Source organism: Microcaecilia unicolor, chromosome 1 (genome assembly GCF_901765095.1).
Source record: "Microcaecilia unicolor chromosome 1, aMicUni1.1, whole genome shotgun sequence".
Lineage (NCBI taxonomy): Eukaryota > Metazoa > Chordata > Amphibia > Gymnophiona > Siphonopidae > Microcaecilia > Microcaecilia unicolor.
The window spans coordinates 633,322,274-633,345,920 of NC_044031.1; the positions used below are offsets into that span (position 1 = coordinate 633,322,274).

The following is a 23,647-nucleotide window of genomic DNA, read 5'->3' on the forward strand; positions in this document are numbered from 1 at the left end:
CTATCTCTCACCCTACTATTGCAGGTATTAGTGTCCCCTTGGTTACTTTGTTGAAGCTATTGGACTTATTGTAGATTCACATTTATATGTTGAGCTACATGGGGGAATTGGCAAAATGGCGGTATTCACTACTGCTGTTGGTTTGTTCCTTGTTGCCTTAATTCACTATACCCCATACCAAACACAAAGGGGTTGTGAAGGTGCAGCCACCGTTGACCTGAACATCTTCTCCAGCTCAACAGATTCTCGATCAGTACACCACAAGACCTCTGCTACTTAGAACTGTTATTTCATTGCCACCTTCAGGGGGCATTCCACCTTTACGTCTGACAGATACATTGGGCCATAGTAGAAACTTCCTTGAAAGCACAAGCTGCTGGAATGCAGATCCAAGGTGGTGGTACTATCCTGAGGTGTTGACTGCTGAGCAATGAAGAACAAGTTCAGGATTCAACAAGTCCTGCAGTGGTTACCCTGGACAATATCTGAAAGACTTTTCCCTTGGATGTTTGTTTTTTTTTTTTTTTTTTTTTTAAATGGTCCAAAAAATTAGACACATTGAGCACAAAAACATCTAATAAATGGCCCAGGAAACATCATCGCTTCTAAGTAAAGTGGATATGCTTTCTCATACTATGGAAAATACTAGACAAGAATATTTAACATATTCTGAACAAACTAAAGCAGACATTAAATAATTGAAGGGAACTGTGGCTACTATTATTAAGGACAATACTGTGATTCATCAAAAAATTGAACAATTTGAGAACTTTAATAGAAGATTAAAGGGCTCATTTTTAAAACAGATAAACATCCAAAAAGTGGCACAAAGCAGCAGATGAATTTTTTTTCAAAACACCCAAATTACTATGTTTGAAACCTATTTTAAAGATGGTTTTCTATTCAGTTTATATGCAGTGCATCCAAATCACAAGGGGGCATGTTGGGGCAGGATCTGGGAGTTTCCAAAACTTGGATGTTTTTCTGCCATAATGGAACAAAGCAAAAACATTTGGGGCTAAAAATTAGATGTATTGGTGTAGACCTGTTTCAATCACAACTAAGTCACAAAAAGGAGCCCTAAATGACCAAATGACCACTGGAAGGATTAATGCATGACCTCCCTTACTCTCCCAGTGGTCACTGACCCCTCCCACCACCCCAAAATGCGAAAGAAACAGTATATGTCAGCCTCTGTGACAGCTTTAGATGTTATGAGCAGTCCTATTAGAGCAGCAAGAAGGTCCCTGGAGTAGCCTAGTGGTCAGCGCAGTGTACTATAGAGAAGAGGACCCAGGCCCATATCCCACTCTGTAGTATAAAGTGTGAGCCCTCCAAAAGTCACCAAAAATCAATGCATGTATGAGACGATGGTGCAAGGAGGAGGGTTTTAGATTTGTTAGGAACTGGGCAACATTCTGGGGAAGGAGGAACCTATTCCAAAAGGATGGGCTCAACCTTAACCAGGGTGGGACCAGGCTGCTGGCATCAGCATTTAAAAAGGAGATAGAGCAGCTTTTAAACTAGAAACAGGGGGAAGGCCGACAGTCGCTCAAAAGCGCATGGTTCGGAATACGGTATCTTTTAAAAGATATCACCGAAACAGGAAAGATAGGGTATCCCAATAGTGAGGTTGCAAAAGAGACCGTAATAGATCAGGTGTCCTTAAATAAAAATAAAAATCAGACAAAAGGTTGCAAATTAATACTTTCAAGTACTGAGCAAGATATAAATAGGAACAGGAAATATAGCTTGAAATGTCTATATGCAAATGCCAGAAGCCTAAGAAATAAGATGGGAGAGTTAGAATATATTGCATTAAATGAAAAAATAGATATAATAGGCATCTCTGAGACCTGGTGGAAGGAGGATAACCAGTGGAACACTGTCAAACCAAGGTACAAATTATATCGTAGTGATAGGGTGGATTGAATTGGTGGAGGGGTAGCTTTGTATGTTAAGGAGAACCATGAATCAAATAGATTGAAAATTCTGCAGGAAATAAAACACATCTTAGAATCCCTATGGATTGAAATTCCATGTGTAAAGGGGAAAACGATAGTGATAGGGGTGTACTACTGTCCGCCTGGCTAGGATGAACAGACGGATGTAGAAATGTTAAAGGAAATTAGGGATGCAAACAAACTGGGCAACACGATAATAATGGGTGATTTCAATTACCCTGATATTGACTGGGTAAATGTAACATTGGGGCATGCTAGGGAGGTAAAATTCCTTGACGAAATCAAGGACAGCTTTATAGAGCAGCTGGTACAGGAGCTGATGAGAAAAGGAAAAATTCTAGACCTAGTGGAGCTCATGATCTGGTGCAGGAAGTAAAGGTGCTGGGGCCGCTTGATAACAGTGATCATAATATGATCCAATTTGATATTAGCTCTGAAGTAAGTATACACAAGAAATCCAATACATTAGCGTTTAACTTTTAAAAAGGAGACTATGATAAAATGAGAAGAATGGTGAAAAAAAAACTTAGAGAAGCGGCTTCAAGGGTCAAAAATTTACATCAGGCGTGCATGTTGTTCAAAAACACCATCCTGGAAGCCCAGGCCAAATATATTCCGCTTACTAAAAAAGGAGGACGGAAGACCAAACGACAGCCGGCATGGTTAAAAAGTGAGGTGAAGGAAGCTATTAGAGCTAAAAGAAAATCCTTCAGAAAATGGAAGAAGGAACTGACTGAAAATAATAAGAAACAGCCTAAGGAATGTCAAGTCAAATGCAAGGCGTTGATAAAGAAGGCAAAGAGGGACATTGAAAAAAGTTTGCATTGGAGGCAAAAACACATAGTAAAATTTTTTGGGGGGTATATTAAAAGCAGGAAGCTGGCAAATGAATCAACTGGACCACTAGATAATCGAGGGGTAAAAGGGGCGATCAGGGAAGACAAAGCCGTAGCGGAGAGATTAAATGAATTCTTTGCTTCGGTCTTCACTGAGGAAGATTTGGGAGATACCGGTGCCAGAAATGGTATTCAAAGCTGACGATTCCGAGAAACTGAATAAAATCTCTATAGACCTAGAGGATATAATGGGGCAATTTGACAAATTGAAGAGTAGCAAATCTCCTGGACCGGATGGTATTCATCCCAGAGTACTGATAGAACTGAAAAATGAACTTGCAGAACTATTGTTAGTAATATGTAATTTATCCTTAAAACTGAGCGTGGCTCACCAATCTATTACATTTCTTTGAAGGGGTGAACAAACATGTGGATAAAGGTGAGCCGGTTGATGTGGAGGGGCATAATCGAACAAAAACGTCTATCTCCATGGGCGTTTATCTCCAAGAACGGGTCCGTGAAGGGGCGGACCGAACCGTATTTTCGCAAAAAATAGACGTCCATGTTTTATTCGACAATTTGTGAGCTGGGCGTTTTTGTTTTTCAGCGATAATGGAAAATGAAAGCACCTAGCTCAAAAACGAATAAATCCAAGGCATTTGTTCGTGGGAGGTGCCAAGATTCGTAGTGCACTGGTCCCCCTCACATGCCAGGACACCAACCGGGCACCCTAGGGGGCACTTTTACAAAAAAAAAAAAAAAAGTTAAAGAGCTCCCAGGTGCGTAGCACCCTTCCCTTGTGTGTTGAGCCCCGCAAATCCCCCTCAAAACCCACTGCCCACAAGTCTACACCATTACTATAGCCCTAAGGGGTGAAGGGGGGCACCTACATGTGGGTACAGTGGGTTTGGGGGGTTGGATGACTAAGCATTAAGCAGCACAATTGTAACAGGTAGGGGGGGATGGGCCTGGGTCCACCTGCCTGAAGTCCACTGCACCCCCTAACAACTGCTCCAGGGACCTGCATACTGCTGCCAGAGAGGTGGGTATGACATTTGAGGGTGAAAATAAAAAGTTGTGAAACATCATTTTTTGTGGTGGGAGGGGGTTAGTGACCACTGGGGGAGTCAGGGGAGGTCATCCCCGATTCCCTTCGGTGGTAATCTGGTCATTTAGGGCACTTTTTGGGGCCTTATTCGTGAAAAAACAGGGTCCAGGAAAAGTGCCCTAAATTCTAGCTACAAACGCATACTTTTTTTCCATTATCGGCGAAAGGCTCCCATCTCTGTTCGAGTGATAACCATGCCCCAGTCCCGCCTTAACCATGCCTCCGACACTCCCCCGTCAACTTTGTACGCTTCCGCGATGGAGTGCAGTTGAAAACGTCCAAGTTCCGCTTTCGATTATAGCGCGTTATTCGTTTTTGTGAGATAAACGTCCATCTCCCGATTTAGGTCGGAACTTGGGCGTTTTTCTCGTTTGATTATAAGCAGGGTGGAGGGGCATAATCGAACGAAAACGTTTATCTCCATGGGCGTTTATCTCCGAGAACGGGTCCGTGAAGGGGTGGACTGAACTGTATTTTCGCAAAAAATAGACGTCCATGTTTTATTCGACAATTTGTGAGCTGGGCGTTTTTGTTTTTCAGCAATAATGGAAAATGAAAGCACCTAGCTCAAAAACGAATAAATCCAAGGCATTTGTTTGTGGGAGGGGCCAGGATTCGTAGTGCACTGGTCCCCCTCACATGCCAGGACACCAACTGGGCACCCTAGGGGGCACTTTTACAAAAAAAAAAAAGCTAAAGAGCTCCCAGGTGCATAGCACCCTTCCCTTGTGTGTTGAGCCCCCCAAATCCCCCTCAAAACCCACTGCCCACAAGTCTACACCATTACTATAGCCCTAAGGGGTGAAGGGGGGCACCTACATGTGGGTACAGTGGGTTTGGGGGGGGGGGGTTGGACGACTAAGCATTAAGCAGCACGATTGTAACAGGTAGGGGGGGGATGGGCCTGGGTCCACCTGCCTGAAGTCCACTGCACCCCCTAACAACTGCTCCAGGGACCTGCATACTGCTGCTAGGGAGGTGGGTATGACATTTGAGGGTGAAAATAAAAAGTTGTGAAACATCATTTTTTGTGGTGGGAGGGGGTTAGTGACCACTGGGGGAGTCAGGGGAGGTCATCCCCGATTCCCTCTGGTGGTAATCTGGTCATTTAGGGCACTTTTTGGGGCCTTATTCGTGAAAAAACAGGGTCCAGGAAAAGTGCCCTAAATTCTAGCTACAAACGCATACTTTTTTTCCATTATCGGCGAAAGGCGCCCATCTCTGTTCAGGTGATAACCATGCCCCAGTCCCGCCTTCACCACGCCTCCGACGCCCCCATCAACTTTGTACGCTTCCGCGATGGAGTGCAGTTGAAAACGTCCAAGTTCGGCTTTCAATTATACCGCGTTATTCGTTTTTGTGAGATAAACGTCCATCTCCCGATTTAGGTCGGAACTTGGGTGTTTTTCTCGTTCCATTATAAGCAGGATTGAGTATCAAGATTTTCAGAAGGCACTTGACAAAGTACCTCATGAAAGACTCCAGAGGAAATTGGAGAATCATGGGATAGGAGGTAGTGTCCTATTGTGGATTAAACATAAATGTTTCTAGATAATCATAAACTCGGCTTTCAAATTTTGATACCTACTAGCACACTATTTCAGGTGTATCTCTCCCTTCTTGATTCTTACCACTTAGCACTGAACACGGAGATCTCTTGAGATAAAGTCTCCAAGCTCTCTTCACCCATTATATAAACTCTCTAATTCCTTCTATACTCAGATGGGCTGGAGTCAGGCAAGAGATGTGTGTTCTGTCCTCTGTCACAGGTAGGGATTGAGATATTACACTAACAGACAGAAATAGTTGCATTTTTCTTGCAGGCAAAAAATAGAATTTAGAAACCCTCAGCAAATCTTCAGATGGCTAATAAATTGAAAAAGGAGAGAAAAGCTATTATTTGAATGTTTAGAACCATATTTGAAGAAGACTTTTCATAATTCTCCACCAGAATTCCTTTCTTGAGATTACAGTCTGTAGCCAAATATGATACAATGCAAACAGTTCCTTTATTTTGAAAAGTAAAGCATGTCTTATAAACTACAGTGAATAAAACAGAAGAGTGTAAACCATACATTACACTTCTCACGTACCATAACTGCAATTCTTCCTCATCAATTGCATTCCCTTGACAGTTTCACAAAACATATTCAAATGAAAGTATTCTAGTCCAAACAACAAAATTACATTTTCCATAAATAATTTCATGGTCCTGGGAAAATGTTAATCCTATTTTCTTATTTTATTGTAGCCTTTTAAAAAGTTCTTCATTGTTAATTTTAAAATAGGATGTTGACTGAATTAACAGTCCTCAGTGCATATGGTTATGCAAATGGGTACAATTAATATGGCAGTGCATACAAATGGAATGTTTCACTAAGCCACCTGGAAAATACAGCATTGTAGGTATTTTAGTATCTCTTTAGCTGCATTGATTGTTTACAGTTTTGAAAATTCTCTCAAGTTACATAGATATGATAGATCCAAAGTTCTCATCCCCTTCCATTTCTCTGTCTAGAGTTACCTGCAAAAAAACTAAACTTGAAAATTCAATTCTACACTCAAAGTGTAATTCTCCTACCCATATCCTGGGACATCCTGCTTTGAAAGGAGCTAAATTAAGCCACAATGGATTGAGCTGTCTGTCTTTTTTTCCATACTGACATCTTAATAGAAATATTACTCTATAGTTATAGTTGTTGACTTGCAGTATTATGGATACTATAATATTGTACTTAACACTCATTGATGAATTTTAATCTAACGAACAGCAAGGACTACAGCAAATGTTCTAACACCTCATTTTCAAATGTCAGCTGTTTAAAATGGCTTATATTGAAATTTCTGAATACCATTGTAGAGGTCTAATGTGGAAGTAGAGTTGGATATACATAGCAGGTCTTTTACGTAGGCACACTGTCGTTTTTAGCGCACATTAAAAATAGGTACATGCTAAATGCTAAATGCGCCAATGTATTCCTATGGGCATGTTTAGAGTTTAGCATGCGCCTATTTTTAATGCGTGCTAAAATCGCCAGCGTCCCTACATAAAAGACCCCCATAATGATTTTTTCTTATTTTGAATCTAAGGAACAAATATTTAAAACCTCTGGCCCTTGGACTCAGGTCAAATACTACAGATTTAAAGCAGTTATGCTAAGTAAATTCTTCCAAACATTGCAAGAGACGTGTGTGCTGACTATATGTGACGACAGCACCCATTTTGCAATTGTCAATGGCTAAACATCACATACACATCATAATGTCAACACACCATGTTTGATATTCCTGAACATACACATAAACGTGCTAACACATAGGAATGTAGTTATCAATGTGGGCTATGATTAAGATATATTATTTTACCATTAAGAGTGGAAGTTATCAATGTGGGCCATGTTGGATCTGATATTTAGTTACTGGGTTTATGGAGACAGTGAAAACATAGCTGGACAATTGCAATATCCAACACTTAACTGGCTATGAAGAACCACATAATGATAACCAGCTAAGTGCTGACTTTGTCCCTGGAACGCTCCTAAAATAGCTTGCTTGGGCACTAACTGGGCATTTTCAAGGGCACTATCCAGTTAAGAGCAACTGAAAATGCCTAGTTAGCCCCTCACAACAAATTTAACCAGCCAAGAGCTGTTTCTGGCCAGTTGAATATTGACAAAAGTCGACACTAATTCAGCAAAAAAAATTCTTAGAATAGACAACCTTTAAAGCTGAAAACAAAATATCCCAATTTTTCATTCATTCACACTGTCCAAATTTTAGAACTTTTTAGAGTTTTTAAAATTATTATTAATGGAGGAAAAAGACTTCAAAAGTCTTTGCACAGCATACATAAGTACATAAGTAGTGCCATACTGGGAAAGACCAAAGGTCCATCTAGCCCAGCATCCTGTCACCGACAGTGGCCAATCCAGGTCAAGGGCACCTGGCACGCTCCCCAAACGTAAAAACATTCCAGACAAGTTATACCTAAAAATGAGGAATTTTTCCAGTCCATTTAATAGCGGTCTATGGACTTGTCCTTTAGGAATCTATCTAACCCCTTTTTAAACTCCGTCAAGCTAACCGCCCGTACCACGTTCTCCGGCAATGAATTCCAGAGTCTAATTACACGTTGGGTGAAGAAAAATTTTCTCCGATTCGTTTTAAATTTACCACACTGTAGCTTCAACTCATGCCCTCTAGTCCTAGTATTTTTGGATAGCGTGAACAGTCGCTTCACATCCACCCGATCCATTCCACTCATTATTTTATACACTTCTATCATATCTCCCCTCAGCCGTCTCTTCTCCAAGCTGAAAAGCCCTAGCCTTCTCAGCCTCTCTTCATAGGAAAGTCGTCCCATCCCCACTATCATTTTCGTCGCCCTTCGCTGTACCTTTTCCAATTCTACTATATCTTTTTTGAGATACGGAGACCAGTACTGAACACAATACTCCAGGTGCGGTCGCACCATGGAGCGATACAACGGCATTATAACATCCGCACACCTGGACTCCATACCCTTCTTAATAACACCCAACATTCTATTCGCTTTCCTAGCCGCAGCAGCACACTGAGCAGAAGGTTTCAGCGTATCATCGACGACGACACCCAGATCCCTTTCTTGATCCGTAACTCCTAACGCGGAACCTTGCAAGACGTAGCTATAATTCGGGTTCCTCTTACCCACATGCATCACTTTGCACTTGTCAACATTGAACTTCATCTGCCACTTGCACGCCCATTCTCCCAGTCTCGCAAGGTCCTCCTGTAATCGTTCACATTCCTCCTGCGACTTGACGACCCTGAATAATTTTGTGTCATCGGCGAATTTAATTACCTCACTAGTTATTCCCATCTCTAGGTCATTTATAAATACATTAAAAAGCAACGGACCCAGCACAGACCCCTGCGGAACCCCACTAACTACCCTCCTCCACTGAGAATACTGGCCACGCAATCCTACTCTCTGCTTCCTATCTTTCAACCAGTTCTTAATCCATAATAATACCCTACCTCCGATTCCATGACTCTGCAATTTCTTCAGGAGTCTTTCGTGCGGCACTTTGTCAAACGCCTTCTGAAAATCCAGATATACAATATCAACCGGCTCCCCATTGTCCACATGTTTGCTTATCCCCTCAAAAAAATGCATTAGATTGGTGAGGCAAGACTTCCCTTCACTAAATCCGTGCTGACTTTGTCTCATCAGTCCATGTTTTTGTATATGCTCTGCAATTTTATTCTTAATAATAGCCTCCACCATCTTGCCCGGCACCGACAGCAGCAAGAGTGATTCTTCATGCCAGCACTTTATAGACTCTGATATTATCATGGGTCAAAAAACCTCCACTTTTTAAAAGTAAACCATAATTTTTTCATTTCTTTTTTAATTTTCAAAACATTTTTGTAACCTGAGTATAAATGAAGACACTTAGCTTGCAAATTGCCCAACAGGGCTCTCTGTTTCACTCTATATAAGGCTTCTTCAGGGGACTAAGTGCTTCTGAAACCTACAAGAAAAGCACGGTGTCATCCAAACTCATGAGGATTTTGTTATAAAAAACAATAGAATGGTTAACTTACTAATCCATCCTTAACCGTTATGCTTCAAAGTGGTGTTTACTCACTTCAAGACACTAACTCATTTATAAAGACCGGAACTGGAACTAGGATTGCATCACACACGTTGATTAACATACTTACAATTTAAATATTGTTGAATTTAATCCACTTAAAGGAATGCAGACCATTCAATTTGAGAATTCAGACCGAAAGGTTCAAGCGATTTCAAGGTAAATATCCAACGTTGTCCCGTCTCACAAGTACTTTATTCCTATCACCTCTTCTCACGTTAGGTGGGGCCCAAACAATAACAAAACACCAGGATGCCTCAAATCCATGCCGTTTTTTCCAGGCAATGTGTTACTGGTGGTGCTCCCTTTTTCTGTTTTTTTACACAAGAACGATGTTCAATGATTCTCAGGTGTAGAGTTCTCGTGGTTTTCCCCACATATACCTTTTGACAATCACACTTTAAAATATAAACCACATATGTAGATTGACAAGCTGTATGATAGTTTAACTGAAATTTCCTACCATCAATAGGGTTAGTGAATTCAGTAAGTTCTACAGTCATAGAACATGTTTTACAGCGGCCACATTTCTTATGTCCACCAATGTTATCACTGTTTCTCTCCAGGGTTAAGAGGGGGTAGATTTGCTGGACTAAGAATTTCTTTTAGGTTACGTGATCTTGAAAAAGCCCCTCTTACTCCCTGATCATGGAAAAGAACATGTGACTGCATCACCGCCCAATTATGCTTTATGTATAATTGTAGTCAAACCATCTCCTCCACTTGAAAATCTAGCAACAAAAACATTCATCTTCTCACTATCTTCTGTATCCTTAAGAGAATTTTTCAAAAGTAGTTCTCTATCATTGGGTTTAGCTCTTTTATATGCTTTGTAAAAGGGGCCCTACATCCTTAACTCATGCTATTTTAGCAGAGGTGGTAGCCCACACTGATAACTTCCCCCTTTAGATATTTATGCCTGTCATTTTGGAAACCTAGACATTTATGTTCTAATTAGGGATTGAACCTGCACTCTTACAGCACTATCACTTTTTTTAGGGGGGGTGGGGAATAGTGGAGGTTTATATGCAATGCATTTTGGGCCAGAAAAGGAGTCTTGTTGTTTTTTTCTTTTTGAGTGCAAATGTGCTGATTGGTATGGATGTGTACTCTGCCAATGAGAGTCAGACACACCCTGGATACAGCAAGCTAGAACCACTGCTGAAGAACTTCATGGGCTGGGGGATCTGAAAAGTTGAGGCATAACATGAATGAAAATCAGTTGTGCCATTTGAGCCTGCAAATAGGTGGGATAATGTGTGGGGTACAAATGCAATAAATAATAATAATAATAAGTAGGTGAAGCACAAGGGCCACTGGAGTAAAACAAGAGTGAACCTCAGGAACAGAAAAGGGAAGGGGAACTAAGAAAGCGACAGTAATAGGGAGAGGGAAGAAAGAATTCCTGGGTCAGGAGGGGAAGGAAGTAGCAAATGCAAATGTTTTACAGATGTCTGTTAGTTTAGCTATGACTTTGTTGTGCTGCTTTTACTATTCTCTATTTAGTTGATATTCAAAGCCCTTAAATGGAAGGCTTATTTTTAGTGGTAGTAGCATGAGAGTACCCTAGAATTCACTGCTGGCATCCGCTAGAGGCAGGAATGAGTGAGGTTTGTTCCTGCTCGACTGACCCCACTGAACCACCAGGAAACTAGAGGTTGGGCCTGGGGTAGGGGCCTATAGTTAGGTAGATGGGTGAGGGAGGATGGGAGAGGGGGGTGTCTGGCATCAGGGGTATCAGTATTCCAGGAAGGCAGGGCTGCCAAGATGGGGGGGCAGGAGGCACTAAATTCCCCAGGCCCAGGCTTCCAAAGGGGGCCCGACACCAGGGTCTCTCTCTATCTCTCCTGCAGGACCCAAGTGATCATGTCCAGACAGGAGCAGGAGAGAGAAAACTCCGGCAACGGGCCCCCTTTGAAGGCTAGGGAAGACCCAGAGGAGCAGACACTGCAGATCTTCCTGCAGCGATGCTCTTCTGCCTATTGTTTGCTGAGTGGCTGCTTTTCCTCTCAGGCTCACATGCTCAGTTTTGAAATCGAGCATGCCTTGAGAGAAAAAGCAGCCACAGAGGCAGGCAATCGGCAGAGTGAAGAGTCAGCGCTGGAGGAAGACGTCTTCTGCTGGTGGAGCTTTGGGATCCCCACCAGCCAAGGTATTTGAAATTTTGAATTGTGGAAGCGATCCAGGGGGCGGCAGCAGCAGCAACGATCATGGTGAGAGGGCAGCAGCGGATGATGATTGTGGGGGTTGGTGGCAGTGGCGATGATCCTGAGGGGCAGCAAACAATGATTTGGGGGGGGGGGGGTGGCAGCGGCAACGATCATGGTGGGGGTGGCAGCAGATGACAATTGTGGGGGGGCAGCAGTGGCAACAATGGGGGCAGCGGATGACAATTTAGGGGGGACAGCAGCGGCGATAATCATGGGGGGGGGGGCAGCAGACCGGTGGCGGCGGTGGTCCTGCCACGGGCCTGGTTCAGTCTCTCGGTGGCTCTGCATAAAGGTACTAGGAGAAGGGGGTCTGGCATCGGGGAGGGTCAGTTTTACAGGAAGATGCCAGGAAAGAGGGGTTTGCAAGACAGAATCAGGAGAGGACTGATTGTCTTATGCGGGTCCCAGGTGATATTGAGTCAGAAGCTGCGTAAGTACGTTATGGGACCTGTATAGGTTTCAGCAGTGTCTGGTGACAGCAAGAAATTCAATGCTGGTGCCCTTTCAAGGCCCAGCATTGAATATCAAGGGACATTTTAGTCAGCCTCGTTCAACACTTAAAAAACTACTGACCACTGCCAACTTAATATTGACCAGTGTGTGTTATTTCAAACATTTTGGGAAGGAATTATTACTTTAAAAAGATATAAAATGGGGTTATTATCAATTACTTTTTAAAATCAGTATCAGATTAGGACTAAAACATATTCACTTATTCAGGATTACAGTGAAACCTCATCTAGAACTACCTCTCCACACCAGAAATCTCAGCAGGAATCCAGGCCAAAGTATCTGCCTGCCTGTCTGACACTGCTGCCTGGATGTCTCACCGCCGCCATCTGAAACTAAACATGACCAAGATTGAGCCTCTTATCTTTCCACCTAAACCAACCTCTCCTCTTCCCCCGTTCTCTATTTCTGTGGATAACTACTACTATTTGAAATTTCTAAAGCGCTACTAGGGTTACGCAGCGCTGTACAATATAACATAGAAGGACAGTCCCTGCTCGAAGAGCTTACAATCTATTTAGTTGATATTCAAAGGCCTTGTACGAAAGGCTTATTTTAGTGGTAGTGTTAAAAAAAGGTCAGCCCCGGGTGTCAAGTATGCTAGCTACGCCACTGCTCCCCAAGCCTCTTACACGGGGTGCCTATGAGCCTGCCTGTCTGACATTGCTGCCTGGATGTCTCAGTGCCATCTGAAACTAAACATGACCAAGACTGAACTTCTTATCTTTCCCCCTAAACCAACCTCTCCTCTTCCCCCATTCTCTATTTCTGTGGATAACACTCTCATCCTTCCTGTCTCATCAGCTCGTAACCTTGGGGTCATCTTCGACTCCTCCCTCTCCTTCTCTGCAGATATTCAGCATACTGCTAAAACCTGTAGTTTCTTTCTCTATAATATCACCAAAATTTCCTTTCTGAGCACACTACCAGAACCCTCATCCACACTCTTATCACCTCTCGCTTAGACTATTGCAACTTGCTTCTCACAGGTCTCCCACTTAACCATCTCTCTCTTCTTCAATCTATTCAAACTTCTGCTGCACGACTAATATTCCGCCAATGTCGCTATGCTCATATTAGCCCTCTCCTCAAGTCACTTCACTGGTTCCCTATCCGTTTCCTAGAATATGATCACTTGCGAACTGCAAAGTTAACATACAATAGAAACAGAAGTGGATGGCAGATAGAGATCACATGGTCTTCCACCCTGCCCATCCATATCAACCACTCAGTTCTACAATCCTTTCTCTCTTTCAGAGATCCTCTGTGTCTGTTCCATTCTTTCTTGAATTTATTTACCCTCCACATGTATGCCACCTCCACTAGAAGACTATGAGGCATATTTTCAAAGCACTTAGCCTCCCAAAGTTCCATAGAAACCTATGGAACTTAGCCTCCCAAAGTGCTTTGAAAATATGCCTCTATTTCATCTATTGATCACCATTTCTGTAAAAAAAAATTTACCTTAAATTACTTCTGATTCTAACCCCTTTCACCCTCACCTTAGTAATCCTCATTCTAGAACCTCCTATCCAGTGAAAGAGACCCATCTTCTGTGAATGTATATGTTGCAGGTATTTAAAAGTCTCTATCATATCCCCAGCCCACCATTTATTGAGGATATGCATGTTTATTCTGCCTTCACATGCTTTGTGGAACAGACTGATGACCGAGTCTTTTCAGTTTCTATTCCTTAGAAGGTGAAGTTCCCAGAATTGCACACAGAATTCCAAACGAGACCTCACCAGAGGCTCTATCAACTCCATTTTTCCCTGCTTGCCATTCTTCTCCCAATATACTCAAGCATCTTTCTGGGTTTTGCCACTGCCTTAACTTCCTGCTTGACAATCTTAATATCATCAGATACGATCACAACATGACACTGTAAAAATTTACCTCCTATTCTCTAATCTTCCCATGGATTTTTTAAAGCCCAGATTAATGGCCTTGTGTTTTTAACCATTAGATTTTAATTGCTATACTCTAGGCCAAGCTTTGCTAGATCCCCCCTTATGTTATCCACACCTTCCAGGTTGTCTACTTTGTCGCAGATGTTGGTGTCATTTGACTGATTCAACAAAGGTTTTTCCTCATTTAGTTTCTATGAGTAATAAAATCTTGGTGAATCAGGCCTATAGCTTTACAACTAAAATTATTGGGTTTTGTTTGGTTGACCTAGAAGGTTTAAGAGATGTTAGAGACTGTCTGGATGAAAAAGAATGGCTGTTATAAGTACTGAGCTCCAGCGTCCACATTCAACAGTTACTGATGTGCAGAATAAGTTTATTTATAACATATTGACACTATTGTTACTATATTTCAGCAGATGATGGCATTAACTAACTCAATCGAATGGAAGAACCGTACTTCAGTGACCGAGTTTCTTTTTGCTGGACTCACAGATGACTCCTCACTCCAGATTCTACTCTTCATCTTTTTTCTTCATGTATATATAATCACTCTGTTGGGCAACATTGGCATCATTTTGCTAATTAGAGTGGCTCCCCGACTCCACACTCCCATGTATTTTTTCCTCAGTCATCTTTCGTTCATAGATGTCTGTTACTCTTCAACTATAACTCCAAACTCATTGTCTAACCTTCTCAAAGACCAGAAAATTATCTCTATTAATGGTTGTGCCACACAACTGTGTGTTTTTACTTTTTGTGGAAGTGCAGAAAGCCTCCTCCTGGGAGTGATGGCATATGACCGATATGTAGCAGTATGTAATCCACTCCAGTACATACTAATCATAAACAAAACATTATGTATCCAGCTAGTCACAAGTGCTTATATAGTTAGCCTGTGCAATGCCTTGATACATACAGTTTGTACCTTTCACCTATCTTTCTGTGGGTCAAATGTTATTAATCATTTTTACTGTGATGTCCCTCCACTTTTGGAGCTCTCTTGCTCAGATACTTCTGTTAATGAGCTCATACTTATTGTTGTCGTTGGGTTTACCGCTATACTCTCCCTTCTCACCATCCTGATCTCTTATACCTACATTCTAATCAACATCCTAAGGATTGATTCCACAAAGGGGAGACTCAAAACCTTCTCCACCTGCTCCTCCCACTTCACTGCCGTGGCAATACTGTATGGGACAGTTATATTTATGTATTTACGACCCAACTCAAGCTATTCTAATCACGATAAAGTTGTGTCTGTGTTTTACACAGTGGTAATCCCTATGCTAAACCCACTGATCTACAGCCTGAGGAACCAGGAAGTCAAAGGAGCTCTGAGGAACACTATAATACATTGACTTAGAGTAGAATGCCCCCCATATAGCATCTTTTATCCAGATTTAATAACTGCTACTGTGCTTTGGATTCCAGTCCTGCCTCTGTGTTTCAGAATCCACCAATCACAGTGGTGAGTTAGCTAGTGAACTTTGCAACCCAGGCATTGAGGGAAGGTGAATATCCTGAAGATTTAGGTCACATAGCGCTGACCCCTCTTCCTAAAAATAGTAATATTGATTTAGCCTCTTGTGCAAGTTATCATTCCATGGCTAGACTACCTTTGGTGGCAAAGCTGATGGAGTTGAATGTAGCCTCTCACCTTCAATCATTTTTTGGAATTTTATAATTCTCTATGTTCTTTTAAGGCTGGATTCAAAAGAGTGCTTCAAAGCACAGACAATATTTGTTGAATGGCATGGTGATGGGGGGGGGGGGGGTGGCTATTTTGATGCAGATTGATCTGTCAGCTATCTTGACTATACATGATTTACTTTAACCAGAGCAGGGTCTTGCTGTAGTTTGGGGGGGGGGGGGGGTGGAGGTTGTATAAATTAATTTCCATGGTTAAGTGGTATGATGAATTTAGAGAGGCCTAGCAGATGTCCAAGGTTCAGAGTGGTGCAGTGGTTAGAGCACAAGTATTGTAATGAGAAGGTGGCTGGTTTGAATCCCCCTATTACTATTGTTTTAATTTGGACAACCCTGACTGCACTTGCATGGGTTTTTTTTTGGACGTCCCTGACTATACTTGCATGTTTTTTTTTCTTCCGATTTTTGCTCTCTGCATGAGTCCCGTGCAGCACCAACTAAACTAAAATTGCTCGGGGGACCTGCATACTGCTGTCATGGAGCTAGGTATGGTATTTGAGGCTGACATAGAGACTGGAAAAAATATTTAAACAGTTTGTTTTTTAGGGTGGGATGGGGTTAGTGACCACTGGGGGAGACAGGGGAGATCATCTGGTCAGTTTGGGCACTTTCTGGAAGCTTGGTCGTGAAAAAAACAGGACCAACTTTGTGTGGACTAAATGCTCGTCGGGGACATCTTGCTTCTTTCCATTATCAGGTGCAGAGGTCCATCTGTTAACCACGCCCCAGAACGCCCCTGTCCCGCCTTCGCTACCGTTCGGTCACGCCCCTGAGAATTTCGCCTGTCCCCGTGACGGAAAGCAGTTGGGGCCGTCCAAATTCAGCTTTCGATTATACCTGTTTTTGAGACGGACGTCCATCTCCCGATTTGTGTCGGAAGATGGGCATCCGTCTCTTTCGAAAATAAGCCAGTTGGCTTCCCAAGGCAGATTACAACAGTTAAGATGAACCCGTCAAGAAACAGGATATCCTCACTGAAATTTCATCTGTATTGTATAGAACAGTGTAGAAAAAAAAATGAGCAAACAAAATAGAGTTTTTAACTGATATTCTACCAGCTACACATTTTTTTAAGCTGTTGTAGTGATACTCAATTTTTATTTCATATAATGAGCTACATAGGCTCACTCACCCTGGCTGTCATCTATGTTTATCCAACTTCCTTGGCTGAAACAGTCGTCTGTTCTCAATTTAACCTTCTCCTACCCTTCCATCCCTAAAACTTGCTTTCCCTAGCAGCCCCTCCCCGCCGCTGCCTCCCTGCAGTGATAACAGGCTGCCTGAGCCGGTGCCGAATGTTTCCCTCTGCCACGTCCCACCCTCGCGTACACAGTTGTGTCAGAGGGGCAGGGGCGGAGCACAAGGAAGCATCAGACTCCGGCTCACTCAGGCAGCAGCAGCGTTGCCAGGTCTGCGGGTAGAAATATATAACACTAGTGAAAAAGGCCCGTTTCTGACAGAAATGAAACGGGCGCTAGCAAGGTTTTCCTCTGAGTGTGTGTGTTTAACAGAGTGTGTATGAGAGTGAGTGTGTGATAGAGAGAAAGTGAATGTGTGTGTGTGTGTGACAGAGAGAGTGAGACTGGGTGCGAGAGTGTTAGTGTGAGAATGAGAGTGCCCCGCCCCCCTCCCTGCCAGTTCCAGGGTCTGCCCTCTACCCCTCCCTCCCAGTTGCAGGGTCCGTGTGCACGCCCCCCCTCCAAGTTCCAGGGTCAGTCCCCCTCCCTCCCTTCCAGGGTCGTTGCCCCCCCATCTCTCCCTTCCTCCCTCCCATTTTCAGGGTCGTTTTGCCCCTGTCTCCTAAGAAAAGTAAAACCCAGCCCCAGATGTGAATGTATGCCGATGTCCTGCAGCTGCAATGTGGCACATACAGGAAAAGCAAATGTATGAATGTGAAAGAAAAGGTCCCTTTGCCATTTTGCTTTTTATGTTGTCCAAGTGTTGATGGTGTGAAAGTATTCTTGTGTCTGTGAGCGGATTGCTGAGACTCTTTTCCTCTGCTGTGTGTTGGCAAACGAAGAGCTGAAACGTTCCCTTTGTAGTAGGCAAACAAAACCTTTTTTTTTTGTTTGTTTCTGTAGAAATTCTTGTGCTCCTCTTCTCTGCCTCTTGTTCGATTACGACTGCAGACAAAATTGTTAATGTGTTGCAAAGAAGAGGAAGTTTTTAGTGCTCTGTGTTCGAGAGGACATCAGTCTGCTCAGCTGTTTTATTTTTTGTGTGTGAGTGAATTGGTGAGACTCTTTTCCTGTGCTGTGCTGTGTGTTGGCGAACGAAGAGCTGAAACCTTCTCTTTGTAGTAGGCAAACAAAACGGGGTTTTTTTTCCCCTCTAGAAATTCTTGTGCTGCTGTTCTCTGCCTCTTGTTCGATTATGATGACAGGCAAAACTGTAAGGTTTTGGAGCGGGGGAGATGTCGCAGTTCTGACTTTCAGTTTCCAGGCATGGGCAAACAGGATATCTGTGGCGCCTCATAGTTCCGGTTTTGAGGGGGTTTTGAGGCTTCATTTAGAACGTTGGGGTTGCGAATTATGTCCGGAAGGGGCGTGGCTGAGGGCGGGTCCTGAGTGACAGTGAGTGGTGCATGAGTGAGAGTGAGTGTTGCTGACAGCCTAGCCTTCAGTGTTTCCCTCCCACAGAGTGAGCTTCAGAATGTTCCAGGTGAGAATTATTATATAGGATTATATACAAGCTGTCAATGTTCAATTGTTTTAATGGTTCCTCTTCCTTTTTATCACGCTAAAGGTTCTTTATACTATTGTATTCTTTTACCTATTCATGATATATTTGCAATTAATGTTGCACAACTTGGTTCATTTGCATGTTTTAACATTAGTGTGTATATATATGTTTTATAGACCCCTGAAGCAGGTGGTTATTTCCGCCCAAACACGGCCCATGTAAAGTCAATTGTTGGTACCTACCTGTAAATAAAGAAGTCTTTGCCACTTAATCCCAATGTGGAGGCTTATCCTTTACTCTCCTGCACTTCATTGGATTTCCAAGGAGGGTTTTTCCTGTTTATCTTTGCACCCTAGGGGGAACTGCAGTGAACTTCACATAAAAGGTCCCAGGTACACATCTCACCCTTGTGCCCTTATATTATATGATGAGCCCTCCAAAACCCACCAAAAACCTAGTGTACACAACTGTACACCACCACAATAGTCCTTATCCTTTAGGTGTCATCTATATGTGGGTACAGTAGATTTTTGGTGAGTTTTGGAGGGCTCACACTTTCTACTACAGAGTGGGATATGGGCCTGGGTCCTCTTCTCTATAGTACACTGCACCGACCACTAGGCTACTCCAGGGACCTTCTTGCTGCTCTAATAGGATTGCCCATAACATCTAAAGCTGTCACAGAGGCTGATATATACTGTTTCTTTTGCATTTTGGGGGGTGTGGGAGGGGTCAGTGACCACTTGGGGAGTAAGGGAGGTCATGTGGTCATTTAGGGCTTTGTTCCATTATGGCAGAAAAATGTCCAAGTTTTGGAAACTCCCAAATCCTGCCCCATCATGCCCCCTTGTGATTTGGATGCACTGCCTATAAACTGAATAGAAAACCATCTTTAAAATGGGTTTCAAAAATAGTAATTTGGACGTTTTGGCAAAAAAAAAAAAAAAACATCTGCTGCTTTGTGCCACTCTTTGGATGTTTTATAAGAAGACATGAGAAGATTTGTTTATATTAAAAATTTAGAATCAAAAACTATAAAATTGGGATCAGTGAGGAAGGGCTGCACTTGCACTAAGAGCTGTATGCTGTGTTTGGGTATGCTGTTATTCTGAGGATCCCTGTAAAACATTTGTGGACATTTAGGTGATACATGGTGTGATATTGATGAATGCATAATAAGTACAAACATTGCTGGGTCACATTTGGAGTTGATAGTAGCCCAAGGTTATGGCAGATTTGTATGAGTGTGCAGAAAATGATTCCCTTGCAGATAGTCATGAAACTGATGTTCCACCAGAGAAGGAAGAACCCCACTGCCATCATCTTTATGATGAGAAGATCTATGCTTACATTCCCAGACCTACATGGATGGCTGCACCTTCCACTGAGACACAGACAATGAGTTGGTTGCAGGAGTTGGTGTGGTATGGAATCCAACTACTCCTGATGAGACCATGAAGCACAGTTTGGGTTCCTAGACCAATCAATATGCTGAGATTGTTGCAGCTTTGGTGGTGGTACAGTCTGTGGTTCAGAAAGGTCTTCGGGAACTAACCATCTGCACAGAAGTTTGCGTTTCAGAAAGGACTTTGGGAACTAACCATCTGCACAGATTCAGATTATGTGAGATAGAATTTTGTCTCTCATTTACCCAAATAGAAGAAGAACAGCATGTTGAACTCCAAAGGAAAACCAGCACATCATGGAAACTTGATTCTAGCTTCAGGTCAACTGGTACAGGACAAAGAGATGACCATCTATTGGAAGAAAGTCAAGGGTCATGCCAAGGTCGATAGTCCTGATAAACAAGGGAATGACCTGGCAGATCAACTTGCCAAGGATGGTGCACTGACAGGAGAATTGTCACTCAACGGCAAATGAAGCAGGCTAATGTTCCAGTGGTGTAATGAAGTCCCACCATTTGATCTTGTAACAGCTCAGAAAGAAGATCTGATTATTAGAAGATTTTACAACTTCATCCTGAATCTGCAGGAACATCTTTTGTCAAAAAAGGAGTGTCAAGTTGTGGAAGAGCTGAGGCTACTCTATGCCTCCCGAGATAAATTCAAGCTATACCAGGATCTGCTTACTCGGATGAGTAAGCATGGCATTGAGCAATGGGTTGTACCTCAGGCATTTCAAAGCATCATGTTGCAACATGCTCATGATGAACCATGTGCAGGACATTGAGGTGAAAGAGTTACCTACAAGACCCTCAAGTAAGTTACATACTGGCCCCACATGCGACAGCATATGCAGTTGTACACCCGAGGTTGTTTAACCTGTTGTTGATTCCAACAATCTTCACTATCTCATTGAGCACCACTGTGAAAAAAGGGTATTGCTATGCCCTGGTCAGATATCCAGATTGGCTGGATTGGCCCTGTGGTCTTATCCACTTGTGACAATAAGTACATGCTTACTGTCACCTGCTGGTTTACCAAGTGGGTGGAGTGCTTACCGGCACAACTGGGCCTTCAAGACTGGGACAATAGTAGTCCTTTATTGGTATATGACCCGACACGGGCTGTGTTTCAGCGTGCACAACGCCTGCCTCAGGCGTTTTACTTTGACTGATGGCGTTCCACAGGAGCCACTGCTTTTTCTTAGGAATTATACATTAAACCTGATATCTGTTCCTATGGAGCTCCCTACCTTGATTCTATACTTGGACCCCTAAGGCAGGCATTGTGTACGCTGAAACACGGCCCGTGTCGGGTCATATACCAATAAAGGACTCCTGTTGTCCCAGTCTTGAAGGCCCAGTTGTGCTTTTTTCTGTTTGCCATTTTGTGTATACTGTTTTACCCTCTCTGGTTGCCTTGTGCTTACTGGCACCCAATTGTATTGCAGAAACCATGGTTACCTTGCTACTGAATCATGTGTTCAGTATATGGGGCCTGCCCATGTGTGTGGACTCAGACCAGGGATCCCAATTCACTGCAGAAGTGATTCAACACATATGGAAGATGATTGGAGTGAAGAGTAAACTGAACATTGTTTATCTGCCTCAGTCACTGGGCAGGTAGACAAAGAGGCATATTTTCAAAGCACTTTGGGAGGCTAAGTTCCATAGGTTTCTATGGAACTTTGGGAGGCTAAGTGCTTTGAAAATGAGCCTCATAGCCAATTGCACCACTGTTACCATCCTGAGGAAGTATGTGTCAACTTCTGGTAAGGACTGGGATATGAAGTTACCATTAATTCTCATGGCCATCCATACCACCTCTCATTGTTCCACAGGAGTGTTCCATTTAAATTGATGACAGGTAGTGAAATGATGTTACCAATTCATTTGTTGTAAAGGATTAGTGATATGAACTTATATAGTGATACTGCCACCCACAAATATTCCCATAGCATTTGTAAAGTGCATTTGCCTTTGCCCAAAAGAATTTGGAAAGTAGCACTAGAGCTAGAAAAGCCTACTATGCTCAAGGGATAACCTCTAAGGAATAGCAAATTGGCAATAAGGTATTCTATTACAATTTTGCTAGAAAAAAGGCCAAGGAAAATAAATTTTAGCCCAGTTGGCATGGTCCATTCCTTATTGTGGAAAAGGCTTCACCTGTGGCTTAACAAATTCACTTCAAGAAAAATTCTTAAAGGTGAGGATTCTCTTAAATGGGTCCACATCCATTAGCTGAGACCATGCCATCCCAGTCACTTTGCACCGAATATGTGCATTGCTGAGATGAACCGACCTAACCCACCAATAGCATAATCTGTTCTCTTTTTGTTTTTCAGATGCAGAAACGAATGTTGAAGATTCTGTTTCTGGTTTCCTTGCTGATTGGCTCAGTGGCCAAGCTGATTGAACCTGGTCCCATGTCTGGAATTATCCATCAAGATTCACCTGGCTTCCTGATACCCAATCTCAGATTGTTATGCAGAAAGATTTTATTTCCCTTGATCCAATGCATGTTCTGATGAAACATTTTAATCAAAGTATTCTTAACAGGCCTCATTATACCCATATCTGGTTGACACACTACATGCATTATGCCACTGCTCAGGTTCAGAACATTTTGAGTCACCTGTGAACTGTAATTCATCTTGCTGAGTGCAGCACAAGGCCAAGTTCCAAAAGCGGCTCTGTGGTTCTCTATGAACTGAGTAACCAGTAGTTTTGCTGTACAGAGATCTTGGACCTGATCAGAAGTGGCTCGCAGGAGAATTCTGCTATAACCTGAGGAGGGAGGAGCCGATTCATCACCCCATCTAGATTCCAAAGCTATGGACAGCAAGGGTAAGATACAGGACTTTTCCTCTTACGCTCAGGTTTAGTTAGTTTTGTTTTTTGCCTGTGAAGGACTGATTGTCTCAGGGCCTGTGGTCATTAGCTTAACTTTGCTGCTAAGTTGGTAATCTCTTCTCAGAATATATTATAGTCATGTAGTTATATATATATATATATATATATATATATATATATATTGTGAAGATCCTTCTCTCCGCCGGAGGGTCTTCGGGACCTTGCCTCCACCCTGGCCACTCAGCCTCCCGGCCCACTGCAGTCCACAGGGCAGGGCTCAAAGAAAATAAACTCAAAAAGATAAAAGTCACCAAGCTCCTTTATTGCCAGGGATTCACAGTCCAGTAACTTCCAAAAGGAATCCTGCAGCCCTTCAAAACAGTTTGCTCCTGTTTTACTCTCAGGGCCCAGATACAGCAGAACCAAAAAAAAAAACACGTCCCCTCTCACCTGCTGCACAAATCAGTTGGAGCCTAATTAACAGTTCCCACAGATAGGTTCCTCTGTAGTCCAACTTCACACCCCAAAAAGAACCCCTGTATCTGGTCCACCCCCATGGGGTTTCTGCAAACAGTCCAAAACACACAAGTCTGTGGGCCTCAGCCACAAAAAGAAAAAAAAAACAAAACAATGTAACTTACTTTCCCCTCCCCCACACAAAAGAAGGTTTGTTTTCCCAACAGTTCAAAACCCACAGTGCTTAGTGCCTTAGCACTCAGTTCAGGCATACAGTCTCTTCAAGGAACACAGCCTGAACTCTCCTGGGAAAGAGGAAAAGATCCCACCAGTGTTGCCAGGTGGGGGCGGGGGTGATGACGCAGGGGTGGGG

The 23,647-nt window shown here is 42.8% G+C and overlaps 1 protein-coding gene across 1 annotated transcript; it reads left to right on the top strand.

Moving 5' to 3' along the window:
• The first annotated feature begins 115 nt into the window (after positions 1-115).
• LOC115460508 (olfactory receptor 1009-like) lies at positions 116-22,431 on the top strand. The gene is made up of 3 exons (XM_030190279.1): positions 116-253; positions 14,588-15,516; positions 22,398-22,431. The coding sequence occupies exons 1-3, from the start codon at positions 116-118 to the stop codon at positions 22,429-22,431; spliced, it is 1,101 nt and encodes a 366-aa protein (XP_030046139.1).
• Positions 22,432-23,647: the final 1,216 nt, after the last annotated feature.

Coding starts and splice junctions, on each gene's coding strand:
- LOC115460508 (XM_030190279.1), top strand. CDS start 116: ATGGCGGTATTCACTACTGCTGTTGGTTTGTTCCTTGTTGCCTTAATT. Junction 254..14,587: donor GCTCAACAGATTCTCGATCA/GTACACCACAAG, acceptor ACTATATTTCAG/CAGATGATGGCATTAACTAA. Junction 15,517..22,397: donor GTCAAAGGAGCTCTGAGGAA/CACTATAATACA, acceptor GGTCCCATGTCT/GGAATTATCCATCAAGATTC.